This window comes from Catharus ustulatus, chromosome 1, assembly GCF_009819885.2.
Source record: "Catharus ustulatus isolate bCatUst1 chromosome 1, bCatUst1.pri.v2, whole genome shotgun sequence".
NCBI lineage: Eukaryota > Metazoa > Chordata > Aves > Passeriformes > Turdidae > Catharus > Catharus ustulatus.
Genome location: NC_046221.1, coordinates 107,156,611 through 107,177,726, shown reverse-complemented (window position 1 = coordinate 107,177,726; position 21,116 = coordinate 107,156,611). Strand labels below are relative to the sequence as shown.

General features: G+C 37.5%; 1 protein-coding gene across 3 annotated transcripts in view; it reads right to left on the bottom strand.

The window, feature by feature from the left end:
* Nucleotides 1-21,116, bottom strand: part of PIEZO2 (piezo type mechanosensitive ion channel component 2) — a 292,504-nt gene that overhangs the window by 88,662 nt on the left and 182,726 nt on the right. Inside the window, exons 8-13 of one of the 3 annotated variants that reach the window (XM_033069248.1) lie at nucleotides 11,312-11,474; nucleotides 6,232-6,360; nucleotides 5,132-5,170; nucleotides 3,670-3,808; nucleotides 3,225-3,358; nucleotides 892-1,128 (exon numbers count right to left, since the gene is read on the bottom strand). In XM_033069248.1, the coding sequence (XP_032925139.1) occupies nucleotides 892-1,128; nucleotides 3,225-3,358; nucleotides 3,670-3,808; nucleotides 5,132-5,170; nucleotides 6,232-6,360; nucleotides 11,312-11,474 (841 nt within the window). Of the gene's footprint in view, nucleotides 1-891; nucleotides 1,129-3,224; nucleotides 3,359-3,669; nucleotides 3,809-5,131; nucleotides 5,171-6,231; nucleotides 6,361-11,311; nucleotides 11,475-21,116 lie in introns of those variants that run through there. The other 2 variants (XM_033069239.1, XM_042779576.1) reach the window with 2 other exon arrangements.

Below are 21,116 nucleotides of genomic sequence, written 5' to 3'. Positions count from 1 at the left end.
TTGCAGAACCCCTTGAGCTTTATTCCTCTTGCCAAACTAGCCCTACCTTTACAAGAGAAATAATACAGCACTCACTAACTTTCAAATGCATTAAAGACCCAGAAATGGTTGTCCAAAGGGTATTGCCAACAAGGAAGACGATGTACAGATCAACTTAAATTGTAATTAGGAGTCACAAGGGAAGTGGTCCACTTAGCACAAGGGAGCAGTGCCAAATAGAGGCACTCTCTGAGATGCCCCTCTTGGGTGCTCTAGGAAAAAACATCCTATTTTTGCTCAGTCCCTCCCCCAGGAGCAAGCTTGCAGAACAAAATACATTTTCAAGACATTAAAGGAAAGAATCTATCAGGCACAGAAGTCAGCAAATTCTCATGGTTCTAACCTAAAATGGACTTCAACTCATGTTGATTCAGGTGTAAGGATAAAGAAGTAAAATTCAGCCACAGCTATGTGCTGCTGCTTGTGTCAAACCATTAGGGAGTGAGTAGTATTGGTAATTGCAATGACAACACAGTTCCAGTTGCCATCATAGTTGCAGACAGATCTGGCAGCCCATGGGTATTAATCTAATGAATCAAATAACATCTGGTTTTGAATCCAGTTTATAAAACCAAATGAGTGAGCGATTTCAATCCACCGAGTATTTTCTACAGAATTATCATGAAACCCTAAAAGGTGTCTGAAACATTTGCTCTAGTATTAGCTTAATATGCAAGAAGTAGTTTTCTGAACACTTTTCTAATGATTTACCCTTTACTTTAGAATTGCTACTGAAAGTGGTTACACTGAATACTGTGGATGGACTCTTAAAGAAGTGTCAAGAGACCTACATTTTTATCACAATATATTTTGTGTTTTCACAAATAAATCTCAGCTGTTTGTTACACCTACCTTTGATGCCAGCTCCCCAGGTTCCTTTCTTTCTAAAAAACCAGATACTTCAGGAAGTTCATCATTATTGAGCTGAATACTCCATATATACTGCAATATTAGCAGTAAATTTCCATAAAAAACCATGAATGGTGAACTGATCATGGCATATTTCCTTCGGTCCCGAATCATCCACAATGTGCAAGACCAGATCAGTAACACAAAAGTCAACCAGCTGTGATATGTGATGCTCCATGCCTTGTGGAAGGAGGAAAGAGATGAAAAAATGCCCACAGATGAATTCAGAAACAACACAGACACAGATTTCCAGTTACAATTCATTTATACTTCTCTACTCAGCACAGATTTTAATTTTCATCAGACTCTCACTCATATTGATCACCAAATAAAAGAAACCCTTTGGAGAACATGCAAGAAGTAGATTCTGAGGGAAAACCCTGCTTGATGCATTAGCTGCACTTGATAAGGACACTCATTGCTTCTCATTACACCAAAGTAAAAGACATGAAAAAGAAAGATTAAAATTTGGGCAAAGAAATTCTTCTTGCAAAACAAAAGCAAATAATTCAGAGTAGGGATAGCAAAACCTAATCAATGGGTACTGCATTCAAGGCCTTTGACAGCATTATAAAACAGCATTAACTCCATACTGCCCTAGCTTTTGTGGAATCAGTTTAAAATGGAAAGCTATGGTGTGCACTCTCCTAACCTGAAGAACATTTAGTCTACAGTAACCATGGAAAACTACCTGAATACTCACAACTATGGAACATTTTCTAGAGCTTTCAGAATTCAGTTATCAAAAAGTTCTCCATTAAACACCCAAGAAAAGGATTTAGGAGGTTTAAGTGTTTTTTAATCTACACTGAGTTATCAATTTGGGATTAAATTTAGCTGTATATATGCTGCTATAACTGCAGAATAACCATCAATAAAACATTTTTAAAAAGAAAATTATTAAACATTAAGAGTATTTCTATCAGGTTAGGTTAGCCCTCCTGGAAATTATTTCTTTTAAGTGAAAAACACTGATATACTGCTTCTCCATCCTTGTATGAGAAAATATCTTACACTGAGCTGTCTATGGCTGTAGCATAAATGGAATTTGCATCAGACCATACCACAAATAAATTCATAAATTAATTTGGATCACATAAAATCAGAATATGTCATGAAGAGAAAAAGTAGCATTAAACTACAAGTAAGTTCTTCAGATATATACTCTCCTTTTATAGTTAGAGATATAACCCTGGGAATTAAGCAAAAGAGAAATGCAGACCTGGTCTAGTAGAAGGTGTCTTTGCCCAAGGCAAGGGGGTTGGAACTAGGTAACTTTTAAGGTCCCTTCCAACCCAAACCATTCTATGATCTAAGGAGAATATGAGTTAAAAAAAAAAATTGGAAAAAAGTTACTGTGTCAATATGAAAATAACTAACTACTTGGTAATGTCTCAGAATGCATCAATCCAGATCCACATTTTGCACAAGGAGCCTGCTTTATTTACAGGGGAAACTTTTTCTGTTAAAAGACAGCAAATAAAGTTTGAAACTTTATGCAAACAAGAGGCAGCCAAGGTAATTTGTTTTACCATTTTTAAAGCAAATTTGGGCCAAGAAGCTTTATGGTTAATTTCATCATAGTTGAAACTTTTCCAAAACAGTAAAAGCAAAGCTTGCATTGGGAATATAGAAAGACATCTAATCATTATGTGGAAATCTTGGTATAATGCAGCTCAAAGTGTTTGCAACAGGGAGGCTTAAAAACAAGCAGTGGTATGAAAAAGAGAAAGGAGGGTGATAAGTAAAACAACACTAGAGTCTGCCTTGGCACAAAGTTGTATTTTCCTTGAGATCTTTCTGTGTCAATACAGGAAACCAGGCTTTACAGATCCTTTTATTCTCAGAGAGTTATTGGATGCAGGCATCACCTGAATTGGAAACTTTATTTTTACAGTTTTCTATATCAGTAAAACCTACTGTAGTTTCATAGGTAAATTTCTGGGTGGTGCAAACACGTGACAAGCCTGCTGGCACAGAAGCTTGGGAATCAACAGAAAACTGAGACCAGTGGTTTTGTGATCTTCAACAGACAACAGAGCCTGGCGCTCCCAGTACTGGAAATATGTTGCCCTAAAGGTCTGTAAAAGGCCTGGGAATTATGCATTAATGCATTAACCTAAAATGGGTCAAAATGATGCAGACATCATCTTGATATTTTTTAAGCCTCATACAAAGACTTGCTGAAAACCTGCCAATGAGACTACTTTCAAAAAAGCATGGAGAAAACACTTTCTAAAATCAACAGCATTATTCTTTTTGTTGCCAGTACTTACCATCATAGCAATCAGAGCACAAATGTAGCTTTGTTTCATGATAAATTGAAACACAGAGACCAGGGCATGTAATTTAACATTTTCTTTTTCCTCCTGAGTAATTTCCTCTTCTTCCTCCTCCTCCTCTTCCTTTTCTAAGTAGAAAAAGAAATTCTTATTTGCAATCCATGCTGGTGTAAAGATAGTACATGCATCCTCTCCTGAAATTATTTTGCTTTCAATCACTCTGATGGTTTCTTCAAATCACTTTGTTGGTAGACAAAGTATTTTGGATGATATACACCTACAGCCCAGTTTACAAAACTGCCATATGGGCATCCATCCTTGTAAGGTGGCAGCAGTTATTTAACTTTAACAGGCCAAAGAGCTTACCAAAATGACAAGAAAGAGATACAGAATAACAAAAGCACGTGGAAAAAATGACAATTCCTAGGCAATTTACTACCTGATGTGCCATCTGAAGGCTCCCACTTGTACTGTGGTGTGGAGTACATGTCTGCTTTGGCTGGACCATTTTCTAGTGGCAGTGCAGGGTGGATGGTGTGATAGTCAGCAGGGTTCCCATTCACTGTCACCAGCAGCACCTGCCAGGACACCAGAGAGAGGCACTGCATTTACCATGGCTCTTAGAAGAGTGGGACTCCTACTTCTGTGTTTAGCTACTCTCGGAGTGCCAAGGTTAAAAGAGGCTAACAAGTAGCTGCAGTTATTTCCAAGAAATAGATGTGTTATGGTCATGTTGCATGCAAAAGTAATGCAGAACAGCTCCCAAAATTAATTGTTGTTAGATTTTTATGTCATACCAATAGAAATGACCAAAAAATTCATCCCTCTTCTTAGGCAAACTACTACATCAGTATTTTCAGACTTCAGTTCTCATCTAATTATTTCCAGTAGATACTAAAAAAAAGGCTATAAATGACTTTCTGATTTGAATTATTAGTGGTGAGATCTATATTTCCCGCTGTTAATAAAATCACTTGTGGTAATCATTGCTATTGATGACACATTTTTGTCACTTGGTAGTGCTAATTCAACATAATTAAACTTTTTCATTGTTTTATCTTTGTGACTTCAATTTCAGCCTTTGTGCTTGTTTTGATAAGGGCTCCAGCAATCACAATCATCAGTATCTTTCCTATTGGCACAAATTCACGTGCAATGGATTAGTGATGGCAATATGTGCTCAAGACTGACTTCTGCTCAGGCTGTGAGATAGGAGCATACCTTGCTTGCCAGAACTATGCATAGGCATGTGCAACAGCCTGTGAACTGCTTCAGAACAGTATCTGGGTTATGTTCTGCACCAAGTACAGACCATGGAGCACATATAGATTAGGCTATGGATGTTCATTTTCATCTTCATTCTTCTGTGTGTGCTAAGCAGAGGGAACTGTTTCTGCTTTCAGAGTCTGCTAAGGTCTATAGCAGTCAAGATAAATGGATCATTTGTTTTCTGTTCAAATACAGACTTGGATTTTCTGTAATCTGTAAATTGAACTCATATGTGTTGTCGGTCATGCTTTAAGGGCCTGAGCATTCCAACATGAATGAAATAAAAAATATCACAAAGAAACTAAATCAAATTTAAAGGTGGCTTACATTAGAAAGCATATTTTCATATCTTATTGAAACCCAATGAAATAGCAAAGATCGTTTGCCAGTTGGTACTACTACAAGCAGCTTAATTTCAAGTGATCTATCAATGGTTTCTCAGGGAAATTATTAAGGAAGTAGAATACAATTACATTTAGGATAATCAAAATTATAGGGTAAATGGTTGGCAAACCATAAATCTAGAAGTTTTACACATGTCATCTAAGGTTTTATCTGTATGTATCATTGTTGTCTGTATTTAAGTACATTGAGAAGGGTTGCAAAATTCCAAAGACTAGTAGTATACTAACATCCGATGGCTTGTATTCATCTTGGGTCATTGACAGAAGCTGCAAAAAGCAATGCAAGAACAAATTATTACAGAAGCACGGCTCAAGCATTAGTCAGTCTGACTTCTTGAATACATGCATGCATATGTGCTGACTTTTGAAGATTTGCACCAAGAAATTCAGAACAAATTCTTAAAAAGTCAGCAGAATTGTACAATACCATAAAATTATATTCAGTGTGCCATAGCATTGACACAATTTTGCTGTATGTTCCTGTGAATTTTAAACCAGAACTGAGAATGTTGTATTGAAATTTTGAATACTAAGTCAAAGAATTAATCAGTATTGCATTATACTGATTAACTGCTTTCTAATGTCTTTCTAATGATCCAATGCTTAAAAACGGTGTTTTTAAACAATCATTAGAATTTCTACAATTATAAAAATAGTACCAATAAAATGGTGATGCAAATATAAAATACAATTCTTTATCTATCTGCCAGCTCATTTCCCATTACTATTATTATAGTAGATTTCTTGGGGCTTGAGTATATGTGGTTTATGAATGTTCATATATCCTAAATTTGACAATAACTCAACAAATTAAATTTTGCAGTGCAGCTGGAGCAGACAGGTGGTAGAGGGCTGGACCCTTCCAGGATACTTTACACAACTGCCTAAACAGCCTTACTTTGTATCTTCAAGAAGGACACCAGTACACTTAGGAGAAGAGAAGCTGGCAGTCCCCACTCACCAATGACCATGCTAGTTAGTAGTTACAAGCAGATCAGATCTTTACACCAAGTTTAGCTTCCTGACAGACTTTCTAGCTGGTTTGCTCAAAGATAATGGCCCCAAGCCAAAAGCCCAGTCCTACACTGCATAAATATAGAAGCCAAAAATATAGAGCATGATTTTTGTTTACGTTCTTACACCGGCTCCTGGTTTTGTTTCATTCATTTTTATAAAATATATTCCTATCCTACTCTACCATGTAGCCTTGGTATTTTATCTGATTTATATAATCACACATGGAGATCTTACTCGCAAGATATGTAACATCACTTCCCTTAATGGAAAGTAATTGTGTAATGCAGAGACCCTTCCCCCTCCAGCCTTACTTTTCTCTCATCAGTTGTATAGTGGCTCGCATACCACAGACTGCGTCTCCTCTCCGCTGTCATTGGAATTGGGCTGCAGGGAATTTCTTTGTCATCCTCCCCGCTGACAGATTTCTCTTCATCAGGCGTCTGCTAAATGACAACAAATGACAGCACTGGCTATAGTTCTATAAATACAATCTTAGCAGAGGAGTTGAAATTTCCCCCCAGCTGATGCTCCCTCTCTGAAGCGTGTCTGAAGCATCTTTTAGTGGCTAATACACTTGGTTTATGATAGATGACTCTGAGATGACATTTTCAGAAACAATGACAGAGCTTTTCTCTAACTGCTAGTTACATGACACCAGAATTACACAGACCCTCATGTACTATCTTAGCTTACCATATAATCATACCACAAGTATATACACACACATAAAGTATAAAACCCAAAATGTTCAATGTTTAGTTTTCAAAGCAGTGTATGCTACCTTGATTTCAGCATCTTTGACCACTGTTCTGTAATGTCTTTGCTGACAAGCTGGTAAGAAATGTACTTGACAAACGGAGCACAAGATGGGTGGAGAACCAGCTAAACTGCCTTTCCCCAAGCAGGGTAAAGGCTCAAAGACAAAAAGGCAGATTTCCATGAGTAGAGTTGCACAGAGACTGGCACTAGGTCTGGTCCAACTCAAAACTACCTGGATAGAATTGCATCCACACAAAATTTGTGAATGACACTGAACTGGGAGGAGGTAAATGGGCCAGAAGAAAGACTTACCATACACAGATGGGACAACAAAAACTGCACAAGTTTTAATAAAGATAAAGTCCTGCAGCTGGAATAAACCCACATAACAGTAAAGGCTGTGGACAGACTGTGTGGGAAGCTGCTCAGTGGAATAGGCTCTGGTGTACAGCAAGATGAAAAAGAGCCAGCAGTGGACTGCACTCCAGCAGCAATGAAGGCAGACACATCCTGGACTGCATCAGCCAGAGTACTGCCAGCACATCAAGGGAGGTGATTATTCCACTGTGCCTGGCAAGTGTCAGCCCATACCTGCCATGCAATTCTGGCATCCCCAGTTCAAGAGAGACACAGAAATTCTGGAGAGGATCTCACAGAGAATTGTCAAGATGATTAGAGGCTTGGAGAAGCTTAAGGATGCAGGAACTAGTTTTTTTTTTTTTTTCTATTTACAGCAATAAAATTACAGTTTTAGAGAAGACAAAGGTAGTCTTCTCACAAGAAGGCATAGTTATAGGACAAGAGGCTCAGGACATAACTTGCTTCAGGGGAACACTTTCTGGGTATTAAAAAAAAAAATTATATTTTTTTTTTTCATTTTTTTTTTTTCAATCTGCACTGTGACTGTGACTGTCTCTAACCCACATTGTTTATTTCTCCATCTGAGATGGCAAATGTTAGCACTAAGGTGAGGAGGAGTGCAAATCACAGTAGGTTATAGCTTCTCTTTGAGGCCTACCAGAGCTCTTCCTGCACTTTGCTCCTGAGTCGCAGCTTGCTAGTGGCAACTGCTCCCATTGCTTAGGCCAATCCTCTGATGTAATAGAAGAATAAATAAGGGTGCTGGGCAGAGGTCTGCAAAGCTACCCATGGGAACAGGACATCCAAACATCCTAGCTCATTTTGAAACTCTCCCCATTCCAATCCTAGCAGCAAGGTCCTATTTTTCACTTGACTTAGATAAACAATTAATATTAATTTAGTTTCACTTCCCAGAGGAAATGGTAGTACATTTCACATATGATTGTATATTTATATTTTATTGTAAAAGGGCATTCCTAGTAAAACTGTAAGATGAAATAAACTGATTTAGTGCTTAAAATACTTGCCAATGCCATTTGAAACGTTAATATAAATATGAACCATAAAGAACTGCTTATCAGAGACATTTAATTTGGCACCAGGATGACAAAAGCAATACAAAAGACCCAAGACACACACAATTCTTTTAGTAAGATATTTTCAGCCTTAGACACAACAGGGAAGGGTGGGAAATCTTGTTTTCTCTTTCTCAGAAGGAGAAGAAAAGTCAGAAAACACAGTACTAGCCACACAAGCACAGCTTGTGAGAGTCCTTTGACTTGACTAATTTTTCAGCTCTTCCTCAGCAACTCTTAAATATCTTTTAATTCAAATAATTATAAAAATTATATGAGGACTCTACATTCAACTGCTGTAACTCTGCTGACTCCTGTACTATTACTTACCACTCACAACACAGAATGAATGGGCTCTATTCATATATTCAGCACTAGCAGTTACAACTGTGAGCTGAAATCTCCAGAGACAGATTGCTTTTTCTTACTTGCAGAGGTAGAATTTCACAAGACTCAATGTTAGAGCAAGTCAGGATCCAAAAAAGCAAGCATAAGAAAAGCAAATCTTCCACTGAGTGCCACAGTCACTTTGCATGAGTAAGATCCATTCAGAATCCCACATGGAGAGCGTACACTGGAATTTCATAGGTGCCATACTTCGGCATTGTGGTGCACACACTAAAAACTGAACCACGACACTCAAGATTTGAAGTGGGGGCGTGTTCCTGTAAATTGTTCACCGCCTGCAGCATTTAGAGACAGTCTCAAGAGCGTCTGTCTCAAAGACAATTCTTGCTGCAATCCAGGAGGAATTTTATCCACAAGAGCACCTCAAGATGTAATTCACACAAGAAAAAAACCCTCAGGACTGCATGTTTTAATTTATATTTAGCTTATGTAATCTTTTTAGACTGAAAAAGTATCTTTCTTGTTTTGGTCAAAATAGATTTTGTTCAAGAGTTTCTTTTGAACAAAATTCCTAAGACGAGCCACTTCCCATTGTACAGGACAGCAGTATATAGAGAACAACTTCTTTACACTAAACACCTCATAGCATTTTGTCTTTGCCATTAATTAAACTTCAAGTAGGTTAGTAGTGAGATCCTAAATACAGAGTAACTTCAAAAGCACTGTGGACTGCAAAGGCAGGTTATATACTTAGTTCCACAATGAATCAAATGCATCAAAATTTCACAAGTTTAAAAACATTTAACTGAAACCCTGGAATGCATTATTTCTGGATTTAAATAACTGACAATGCAGTCTATCAGGGAAAAGCTAGTAAAAGAAATTTTAAACCCCCATCTATGAAACAATTAAACAAAGCCAAAATGCATATAGACAAAAAAAAAAAAAAAAGTCATAAGGAGGATGTGTGCAAAACACAGAAAATACAGTAAATTTTACAAATCTCAGCATCTTTCTAATGACAAACACTTGCATTACCAACATCCTGTGCATCAAAATTAAGCATTAATTAATAGATACTCTTTCCTTTACAGTGTTCCCTTTTTAAACTGTCCATTTATCTTTGGAGGGAAGCATCCTTTCCCTGGCATCTGAAGTTCCCTTGGGAGCGCCAAGACTTTGCATTGCCTCTCATGTAGCCATGAATTTGACATCAGTGTTTCTTAAATTAATGTCTTTTAGTGCTTATTCTAGCTCAACTGCTTGGAAAGCATCTCTAATTTCACTTGTTGGCAGTTCTCAGGGACTGGTTTTAGTGTTTTATGGGAATATCTACCTCAGACACCCTAAGTAGTCTAAAATAAAGAACTTCAAGCAGGACTAGTATAGTTCCTCTCAAGTCCCTGTAGGAAATTGCAGCACTCATTCCCTCCTAGACAGAAAGACACACTTCTCTCCACTGAAAAAGCACAGCAACTAACTTAAGTCCAACAGCAAACTTACAGGTGGTGACTGTTGGATGAAAACAGCACAGGTACTGGAAATCAATTCCCAGACTTGCTGAGATCACAGAGATCACAGTAACTGCATTTCACATGTGGTTACTCCTCTGTGGGTAGTTCTCATGGTTTTATTAAGCAGTTTGTGAGATGTGAAGTTTTAGTTACAGCCCCAGTGCTAAAATCATATTATTATCTGGAAATCTCAGTTTTCATTTAAGGAAAGAAAAAAAAAAGAAACAAAAAAAACCCCACCTCCCCATAGTTTCCAGAAGCTGCAGCTGCAGGAAAAAAAAAAAAAAAAAAAGAAAAAAGACCCCAAAAATACCCAATGCCAGAGGGTACTGGACCACAATGATGTGACTTCAGAAAAGATGGTATTAAGATTTCTGGAAACTCAAGACACAATTTTAAAATAGTTCAAGGTGATGGCTCTGGTATCATTCACCTTTTGAAGCCCTATATATATAACCCCCAAATATCAGACATCTCAATTCATAGGTGATGCATTTTGATTGCCTTTTTACATTTTAAACAGTTACATTATCCATTACATGAAGAAACACCATTAAAATAAGAAAATCTTCAACATTTTTACTTGTTTCTACAAACTTCACTAATTCACATCACAATCATGAGTATTTTCATTGTGGTTTACAGCACTACTAAGCATCAACTCAAAAACACATCAAGCCTCTGAGGATCAGGAAATTAATATAAATAATGCCTAGGATCATCCTTTTTATGCTTTCAGTTTCTAAGCTTTTAAGGTACCTCTGGGCTCCTATATACCCATTTTCCCCTGAAATTGGAAGAAGGAAAAATTTTCTTGCTCTTAAATGAAAGCTGGATTTTCACTCAGGCACACAGGAGGAAAGGTTTTAAGAAAATTTTTCAGTATCTGTGATGAAATTGCAAATATGTGTTTTGTCTTATAGTATCCTGTGCCAAAATGTATCCTACCTCTGTTCTGGTAGACAAGCCTTAGGTGTTGGCATTTCACTTGATAGCACCTTAACTTGAATCACAGACTCAGAATCGTTTAGGTTGGAAAAGACCTTTAAGATCATTGACTCAGTCAAGTCCAGCCACTACTGCATATTGATATCTGCTTTCCAAATCAAAGCATTAATGATCTGCCATTGCATTCCTTACATAATTACCATGATGATTATAAGAATAACATCCATGTTAGGTCAGACTCTTGGAGACACTTAGTGAAAAGACTAAATTCAAAGTACCACCTTGCACTTGCCGTCTATTTCCCTTAATTTTCCTAAATTTTTGCATCTCTGTTAGCAAGTCTCACAGTTATTAGTCATAGGAAGAGAGAAGGAAACTATCCTTACAATGGGCTCTTGCAGCCAGAGACGAATGAGAGTCGCCAGGGTGTAGTACATCACCAGAAGTAAGATTGGATTAGCATGGTGATACCAATATAACTTTTGATTTTTGATGATCATCCAAGTGCTTGAGCAGTTTGTCTGAGTAAGAGAAGTGACACCAAACAATCTGTGAATATAAAAAACCAAAGCAGCCACATTAGATAAGAAACACCAGATCTTAAAAATGTTTAAAAATATTTCAGAGAGTTTTTTTCTTATGTTTAATACCAATTGCTCTGTTCAAAAATAGCATCTGACATCACATCTAAAATAGAGGGAGCATTTTCATTCCACATATTTAGTCAAAAGAAGTGGTTTTTTGCAATCACTTTTCAACATGAAAAAATGGGAGTATAATAACATTACATCTACTGTGTCCAATGAGAAAACTTGCAATGACCTGCTTCTTGTAGATCTAGAGCTACAGAAAGTGGGATAAGAAAATCTGGCTTCAAATCCATTTGGCAAATCACAGCAACATGACATTTCAGAGACATTTAGTAAACTGACGTGTAACACTATTTCAGTCACCCAGCCAGGACACAGCTGTAAAGTATATCTTCTTGGCACACTGAACAGTCTTACAGGTCTTACTGTTTTTTTCTTTCAAAAAGCTAATACTATTAATAAATTGTTATCTAACTATGCCAATGTTTAGAAACATACAGGACTCTATTGAACTCATAGCTTTCGTGAACAAAAAATGAAAATATTCAGAAAGGTTATTGTTTCAGATGATCAAATAGTTGAGGGAAGAAAAATAAGAAAAATTGATTAGAAGTATTATTATCAGTGACATGAAATATTCAATGTTTCTGGAAAAACTGGGATTACACACTATTTCTATCAAGTAAGGAACATATGTTGGCAAAAAACCCACTAAGTATTAAAAAAATTCCCAACATTTTCAATTTTATACAAGATTTTGGATGCCTATTAGATGTATTAAATACTGTAACAAAACTAATAGGAAACAATAATTAATCTGGCTCTTTCATTGTAAAATAGCTTTCAGAATTCCAAAGTTAGGGTTTTGAGCTATCAGTAGTGCCAGTATTCATTATAAATACTTTTGTCTATTGACAAAAGCTTTTTCTGGCATAATGTCTGAGAGCGTTTTCATTTTTCACCAAAACAAGGTCTAAGAGACAATTAAGATCTCCTTATTGGTAGAACAATAAATCCCAAACTATTGTTCCTCTGAAAGTGTAAACCAAACACATTAATAAAAAAAAAAAAAACCAAAACTAAAACATGCAAGAGTTTCTCCTGGGGAATTTTTGAAAGTGCCTAAAAGCTTTGCTCTTCCTTAACCTAGTAATATCCAACATGAAAAGCTGAATGAATACAAAGAAAAAGTACAGCATTCAGCAAAGATTTTCTGCCTGAAATCTGCCTTTTTATTGCTGCAAAGTGAAAATATTGTGTCTGTTCTTACTGGGGCTATGCTGCATGGGCATAATACTGTTAACTCCCAGAAGGAGAGCTCCATAGCATTTTATTAAGCAATCTCTCAGCACTCACTTATCATTCTGATTGTCAACACAGGACAAAGGTATAAACTTTAAGACCTTTCAGAGCTTTTGGGTGAATACAAAGTTGGGAAAAAAACATTTTTAAAATCCTGCATACAAAGTAAATTGCTGTAATTTAAAGGAGTTGAATGAGCTGTGTTTGGAGCTGACTCAGACTCAAACTTCCAATCCAGGAACATTTGGAGTTGATGTTACAGTTTGGCTCCATCTGGGTAAAATTCATGCTGGATTGTATTCCGTTCATATTTCTATCACTACAGAGGAACATCTTGTTTATCTGCTTTCCTCTCTCCTACTGACTTGTCATTTTTGCTCATCAATGATCAGGGTTGTTGAGTTCCTATTAGTTGCTGAGTTTCTGTTAATTTCATCTTTTATCTCTGTTTCACAACACAGTTCTCCATCTTTGGTTAATTTTAAACTTTTCTGTGTAAGCACAGTATGATTCACCCTATTTCTGTCTCATAAGCATCAGAATCAGAATGAAATCCAATACTGAAATGCAAAGTCTTTCCATTGACAGTTAGTAATGAGTATTTCCTACAGAAATGAGGGAAAGTTCCTGAAGGTTCTCAGAACCTTCTGCCAAGCAGACATGACCTTCATATCACATATTCCATTCCTGCAGTATGCTTTATAATATACTTTAACTAGAAAGTCAGAAGAACTTGTGTTTTACTTTTATCTCCACTGAAAAGAAAACATTCCATGTAATCCTAATGGTTAACGGTTATGTTTCAGTTATATTCTCATTCTCTTAGTTTCATTTGCTGGCTCCAAATTATTAATACATTGTAATATTGTAGTTAATTCTGCTCCCTTTAGGTCCTGCATTCAGCAAATACTCAGATGTTACAGCACATCTTCTCCCTGTAAATTGCCACATGGCCAGCAATGTAGTTTAACGTATTTCACTTTAATTTATTCAATACATTTTGCTTTGTCTCATAAATCATGGATGTAGAGGAACAACTCCTCATTTCTGATTTCTCCTTGAGCTTTGGGAGTTGCTAGTCACAATGTACTCAACACAAATTTCCCTGTTTATCACATTCAAAATTCCCCGTTGTCTTGGGAATGCTCGTTTTACCAATAATGCTACAAGTTGCTACTCACTCAGTATTTATGCTTCATCATTATCTGCAATGAGAACTGCTGGTGCAGAACACTTCTGAGAGTAATAGATTCTCTTACCTAAAGTTTCTAATTACACAGGGACAACTGCCATAAAATGTATAAGCTATATAAATTAGGGCATTATTTAGTTCTGCATACTTCATTTTGCAAAGACGACTTTACAGTGTCAATTCTACATTGATCCCAACCAGCTGTGTTTGAGGCCAGCTCTGAACTTGAAGTGACTTCATCTTACCCAACATACATGTATGCAATCAGTAAGGTCAGGAGTTCTAAGTGGGAGAAACCCACCACCAAATGAGTCAAGTACATGTGTGCCCGGATACAGAATATAAATTTAAAAAATTATGAGAGATGTGTTTATTTACGGATATATTCAGCTTTCCAAAAGGCTGCATGCAATGTCACAAAAAATGGAGGTTTGCAAGATGTGAGTAGGTTAGTATTTCTACTCTTGCAGAAAACTAAAGTTGGGTTTTTCAAAGTCCTCACTAGTATTCTGAAAAATGCATAGTAGAAATAATTTGGAAGAAGTTAGAGAAATTATAAAAGGCCAAGAGGAACTTTAATGTCTGACTGAGAAATGCTCTGAAATAACAAAGTGAAAAAGAGTTCTTAAAATAAAGGTGGCATCTTTTCGTCCAGTTACTATTCTATAAGCTTGTTTCCTTGGAAAAGATTCCTATTAAATCTGTGATCATCCTTCTAGCAGATGCAATTTCATCTTTGATGACTTCTGACAAAGCTGTAAACTGTGACCATGCAAAATTTCACTTCCTGTATTAGTCTAAAATTCAGAAGAGGAATTTCAATTTCACTTGAAAACAGAAAAACAAATTCCTATTGTACCCACAGATATTTCATCTAAGGAGCTGCCAAAGTTGTTAAAAACTCTACATTGCCAAAACTTTTATTGCATACATTACTTAATTATTACATTATTATATTGTAAGAATTGGCATAATTACTCATGGTACTAAATATGAAACAAAAAATAGCTATGTAAACAAAAAATGTGTTTCATATACAGAATTATCCAAGCAGTCATTACATATCTGTTAGGTCTCTGAATTTTGTGTTCATTAAAATTATTTGGAATTTTTTTTTTTGTAAAAACGTATTTATAAATTCAGATCCTGCACGTACTCATGTTTTAGGAGTTGACTTCAGGCAAGTATTTGCCTTTAACTTTCAAGGTCAGGAAAGGAAGTACAGTAATTTCACGATTATAAACCATACCTGATTATAAGCCACACGTCCAGGTGTCGGCAACTTTTCATTCTTTGTCCATATATAAGCTGCACCAGATTATAAGCTGCGCTTTCATTCACAGCGAGGATCCGCGTGTAACTTTCACAGAGTTGCCAACTGGTAACAGAATCGCGGGGTTTACTGGCTTGGCTTGGGGCTGTGCAGGCTCAGCCAGGCGCTGCCCTGCCGCTGGGGCCAGGCGGGCTCTGGCTCAGCTTGGGGCTGCTGTGGGTTCGCACTTCCGGGTTGGTAAATTTCAGAACTTCATCCATATATTGGCTGTACCTGATTATAAGCCGCACTTCCGGGTTCAGACCAAAATTTTCGTCAAAATGGTGCGGCTTATAATCGTGAAATTACTGTAATAATCCTGACTGCCTGCACAATGTAGGACACCCAATAATTCTTCTATTGAACAACGATCTTGTGGTTGAATGAGAGTTTATAGTCTAGAATGGCATCCAACCTTGACTTCAATTGATAGAAAATCTTCTACTGTCTCTTTTTCTATGAGTTTTAGCTTCTGTAATAGCTTCGTCTAGATGAGATTTCCAGTTGCTGCATCTTCTGACAACTCTGTGTAGTCCTTTACATAGTACTTATTAGTACACAACAGAGCAGAGGGTCATTTTTCTATATCATCCCTGAGTTTGCAAGAAGATTACAGCTTACAGAAAATGTCTGCATCAAACCACTCTAGGAGTTGCACTTTCTGATTTAGCATTTGATATTACAGGATGCTTTTTTTCTGTGACCACTACCTATTTCATGGTTATTCCCAGCAATGGTATCAGAAGATATTAGCGTGCTGGGTTGGATTTGGGAATCCATCTTTGTAGAACTTCTGAATTTGTTAGGATTTTATGAACTATCTGAATATCTTCTATTGCATATTTATTTCATGCTCCTCACACAAAAGGAGATGAGAGTGGTGCCTGCAAGTCTGGGGTAGGAGAATGGAATAGTGAGACTGACATTTGAATATCTGAGCCTAAATTCCAGATGTGACCAAATGAGAGAAGAAAAGGAAGAGTAGAGTAAGCAAAGGAGAGGAGAATAAGGGAGGGGAGAATAAGGGAGGAAAGAGAGCAACAAATTCTGTAGAAATAGGCAAAAAAATAGTGTATTTGGAGAAGGTAATGGTAGCTGCAGTAGAAATATTATTTTTCTGGGGTGAAAAGGAATAAAATACAGGGAGAAAAGTCAAAACTTCATATTTCACAGTCCAAGTCCTAAATACTGAGTTTCATGAAAAAGAGTTTTTGAAATACTGAAAGGGCTATGTCCCAAGCTCTAAACACTGCTTGAAGAGTGAACCTTTTTTCAAACATTGACTTAAAAGAGGTGCATGCTGTTGTCAGGCTTGTAAATGTTGTGGGGGTAAGAGAGAGAAAGGACTAGAAGGAATTGGAAAATAAATTGGCATAGAGAAAACATCATTCTTACACAATGCTCCTAAAAATCAGGCGTCCCCTTTTCATACACAGGCCATCCTGTTGGGTTTTCGGTACTTGGATGACAGAGCTACACAGAAGTTAAGATCCATACATTTATACCCATAATGTCTCTTCCAAGGGAATGATAGGAGCCACCCTCCTTCCCCTCTTTGGGCTATATGCACAAAGCACACATGCTGTTGGAAAGCACTCAGCCTGTTCTGTGGTACCTTCAGACCCATCCTTGCCTTCCAGAAGGTCATTACTCCTGAGGCTATTGGCTGGGAATTCAGACCATACCTGGGTATGGCTCCAGGGTACACTGAACTGACACCACAATTTTACAGAAATAGAAGAACATTGGGAGGAAAGAGGTGGAAAAGTTGGCTGAAATACATTAGGCATCCCAAAGAATTAAGGTTAAGGAGAGCAGAAGGCATTTGGTTTCACGTGGCTTTTTAAAGGAAAAAAAGAGAGAATGAATGGAAATATTGGCATTTGTCTTTCCAAATCATGTTATAAGATCCCACAGAGATGGAGTTGATCCTTCATGCCTCCTCTTCAGCTCAGCAGGACAACTGTGTAGGGAGATACTGCAGCCACAAACCTCAGTTCACAGCTGGACTAAAGTTATTAAATGTATACATATTGGATCAATACAAGCTTTAAAAAGCATTGCAAGTATTTTTAGCTCTAAAAAGTCCTAGACCCTGCTTTGGTTCAAACTTGAATAATTCAGAACTGGCTAGGTGGAACTGTGCCATATTAACAAAAATCTGACTGGGTTGAGAAGCATTATGACAAATTTCAGCTTAACAGTTCAAAACATTTTTTTGAAATATCTGCAAATGTAGACTAAGAATGGAATTGTTTTTCTTCAGCATGTTGCTATCCCAACGCTATAATACAGGCATACACAGAGCCAATATAGGCTTGGTAGGTAAGTGGATTGTTCTAACTTTTGTTTTAATGTCATCACATTTCTGTAGCTCTTTAGCAGATGTCTTATGTCCCTTTTTTTTTTTTTTTTACCAAGTTTTTGTTTCCATAGCTTCTATTGGATCAAAGCTTTTCTGGCAATGACAAAACCAGCCCTTGTGTATCTCCCACCCTCCTCTGAACATCAGTGACTTTTCTTTTAAAGGAAAACTAATTTCAAATGCATATCTACTGCATGAGAAACATCATGAAAAAAGTGAGTAGTTTCAAAACTTGTGTTCTAGTATCATCCATATAATGAAGACAAAGAGAAATTACAAGCCATTAATCAGGAAGTAGTAGAGGAGAAAGAATATCTTTAAGGGTAGTGAATTACATAAAAGCTTGCAAAGCCTGTAAATACAACACAAATCTTAATTCAAGGACAAAAAAAGGACATATGAGCAGCTACAATAGAATCACTGTGCTTTCAAGTTCATTAACAACTTTAAACTAGGATGATAAAAAGTATCAACTCTATAAACTGTTTTTTTGTTTTGAAGTAACCAGATAATCAAATTTTCTCTGAGACTATGCAATTGGAAGCTGTTAAGATATGGGCCTCCATTAAAAATTACCAAACTTCAGACATTAAAATACTTAACGTATCTAAAATAAAACAGCTTTCCTGAAGGGAATTTAAGTCTGAACATAAAGACTTCTGAGCACTATGGCACAATTTCCTCCAATAATTTAGCTTTGTACTGACTTTCTATTACAAAAGCTTTCATTGCTTTAGAAGTAATGATTCCCCACTGTTATCACTAAAAATAGAAATCCTTGTTTACTGAGATAAACCCCATCTTCAAAAGCTATAAATGAAGAATATATATTCTATCAATGGGTTTCTTCTCTGGATCATCAAATCTTTTCATTACCCATGACACAGCTCAACTTTGCTCTGAGTTTCTAGTGAGCATTAATACTGATACTGCTCCTTTCAGCACATAAGCAAGCTAGAAAAGCAGCATGTTGCTGTAGCCTTCAGGGGCCTCTGCTGGGACTTCCAGAGGCTGTCATCTGATGAAGAAATGTACTGAAGCGCTGATTCCAGCATCTTTTCATTCCAATCAGACATCTGAGCGCAGGGAGGACTGCCAGGTAAGATAGCAAGAAGGTGGTGAAATGGGGATAAAGGTGCAGAAGAAATTGCTTTAAGACTCCTGCCTGATAACTTAGCTAGAGTGACTCCATCAACATGATTATTCCTCACCAGGGCCAGCACTGTCACTGTTTTGACAGCAGCAGCCTGGCTCATGTTTAAGTTAGGCAAATAGAGTTCGATCTCAAGTAAAATTAGGCAAATAGCTGCTTGTTCTGTTACTAAAATAAAACTATTTTAAATGTAGCAGAACTTTGGGGGTTTGGTAGTTTTTTTCCAAATAGTTTCAGCTATAAACCAGAGGCAACCCAGGGAGAATAGAGGCTGCAGGAGTGAGGCAGCCTTGCTGGAATGAGAGGATGGAGACAGAACAGTCAGCACAGAGGGAACTTCCCAGCAGAGAAGGCTGGTCGGCACCAGTGATTTGCCAGTTGATCATCTTCCTCATGTACCCAAAAATTCTCTGTGACCATAAAGGAGCATGAAAAGCAATTAATAATGAACAGCACCACCTGAGTATGGACAACCACCTGAGTATGGACAAATTAAAAATATTTAATGTTCAGTTGGACTTTCTACTCAGAGATGGAAGTAATGAGAAAACAGGTCCAGACTTCTAAGGAGTCATGTGGGAAGCACTGGAAAGCCAAAGGCATGTTCAGAAACATCCATGAACACAAAGGATTCTCCCTGTGAGAGGGAGAACTTGGACACTCAAACACAGAAGAGAAGGCACAGCTCAAAAATGGCATAGCTTAACAATGACACAGTTAACAATTATTTTCTGTGCAAATTAGTAACTGAGGCTGTTGGTTTTCCAAAGTGAGTTGGCTAAGCTGCTGAAAGGAAAGAAGCCAACAGCCCCACCTCAAAAAGTCTCTCACAGGTAGAGCAGGGGAGAGTCTGCTCCCAAAACTCAGCCAGTAGTGCAGACCACGGACAGACTTGTTGTCCTAAGCTCAGGTGCTGGGACAAGAACAGAACTCAGGCAAAACTTCAGCAGAAGTCACTTAGAAGGAGGGGACAGTGCTCAGATCACCCCAGTGAGCATTAGCATTCAGTGGGGTGGTGCTGACCACAACATAAAAGTGACCTGGTACAACAACCAACCATGCAACTGCCTGAGCTTTACTGCTACCTCTTAGAGTAACAGCGCAGAAGAACAGAAATTGTTTTAAAGTATAGTTTCATGCTATTTTAACTTTGAAGTAACTTGGTCTGTGATGTAGGACTCAGACTGCAGCCAAAAGCTTTGTGCTTTATTCCAAGTTCTGGCTATCTCAGGAGGGTTATGTGATTCATCTAATTTCTCTGTTAGGGAATTTTTCCACCTCTGAAAAAGGAGTGATGATACTTTTCAGTCACATTGGGACAGTCTACTAGGTTCAGTGATGCATGAAGAGGATAAAGAGATTTTCCACTTACTCAGCTGGCAGTGAAACAGGTTGAAAAAAACCATAAGAGTGACGGATACCTTCATCAAGAGTAGTAGTTTCTGCAGTAGAAAATATGAGCAAAGAAAATATTCCTCTGTAGCAGCGAGTGCACTAAGGCAGAAATAAAAGCTGTGATTCCCATTTGGCTTTAAACATAAAAAGAAAGTAAAATAGCAGGATATGGGAAAGAAGATAATGGGATAATGAACAATAATGCCTGGGAAATGTTTGGAAATTGCCCAGTATCGAAACGAAAGCAGTATAACAGCTGATTTTAAACTGCTTATAAATTGAACCTGATTGGCTCAGCTTTTATCAGCAAGTTCCAAACTTCAGCTAAATGAACATAAACAAGAGACTAAGCACTTCCATTCAGTGACAGTTTAGAGAAACAGTGTAGACTGCCCCTGCATGGACAAGGACTAACTCCCCAGTGTGTGCTCGACCGAGGTTACTCAGGACTGCCTTTTTCACCTCCAAGGAATGTGGGATGATTCATCTGTCAATGTTGATACACTGAGCTGAAAGCACAGAGTGTTAAATATTCTTCATCACAATTTCTGGTGATGCCAGAGTATAAAGATAATTGCTCTTGAGCAGACCTCAAGCAAACAAGTTCATAAATCCAAGAGAAGTTAGTTAATTACAATCTGCATCTCCTAATGCCCCAGAATAATAGGAATACAATCTGGTAGGAGGAGAGGGTTTTTGTCTCTCTTCTGTTCTTGTTTTCAGGCAGTTGATCAATGAGCATAGAATGTAGATCCGTGTTTTTCAGAAAATACAAAGAGAAAATTAAGGGATCACTTCTTTGCAGCCACCCTTTGCATGTCCACACAGGACAGGTTGTGATGGGCAGGGAGTCTGTTTGAGGGTCAGTGCTGGGATCAGAAC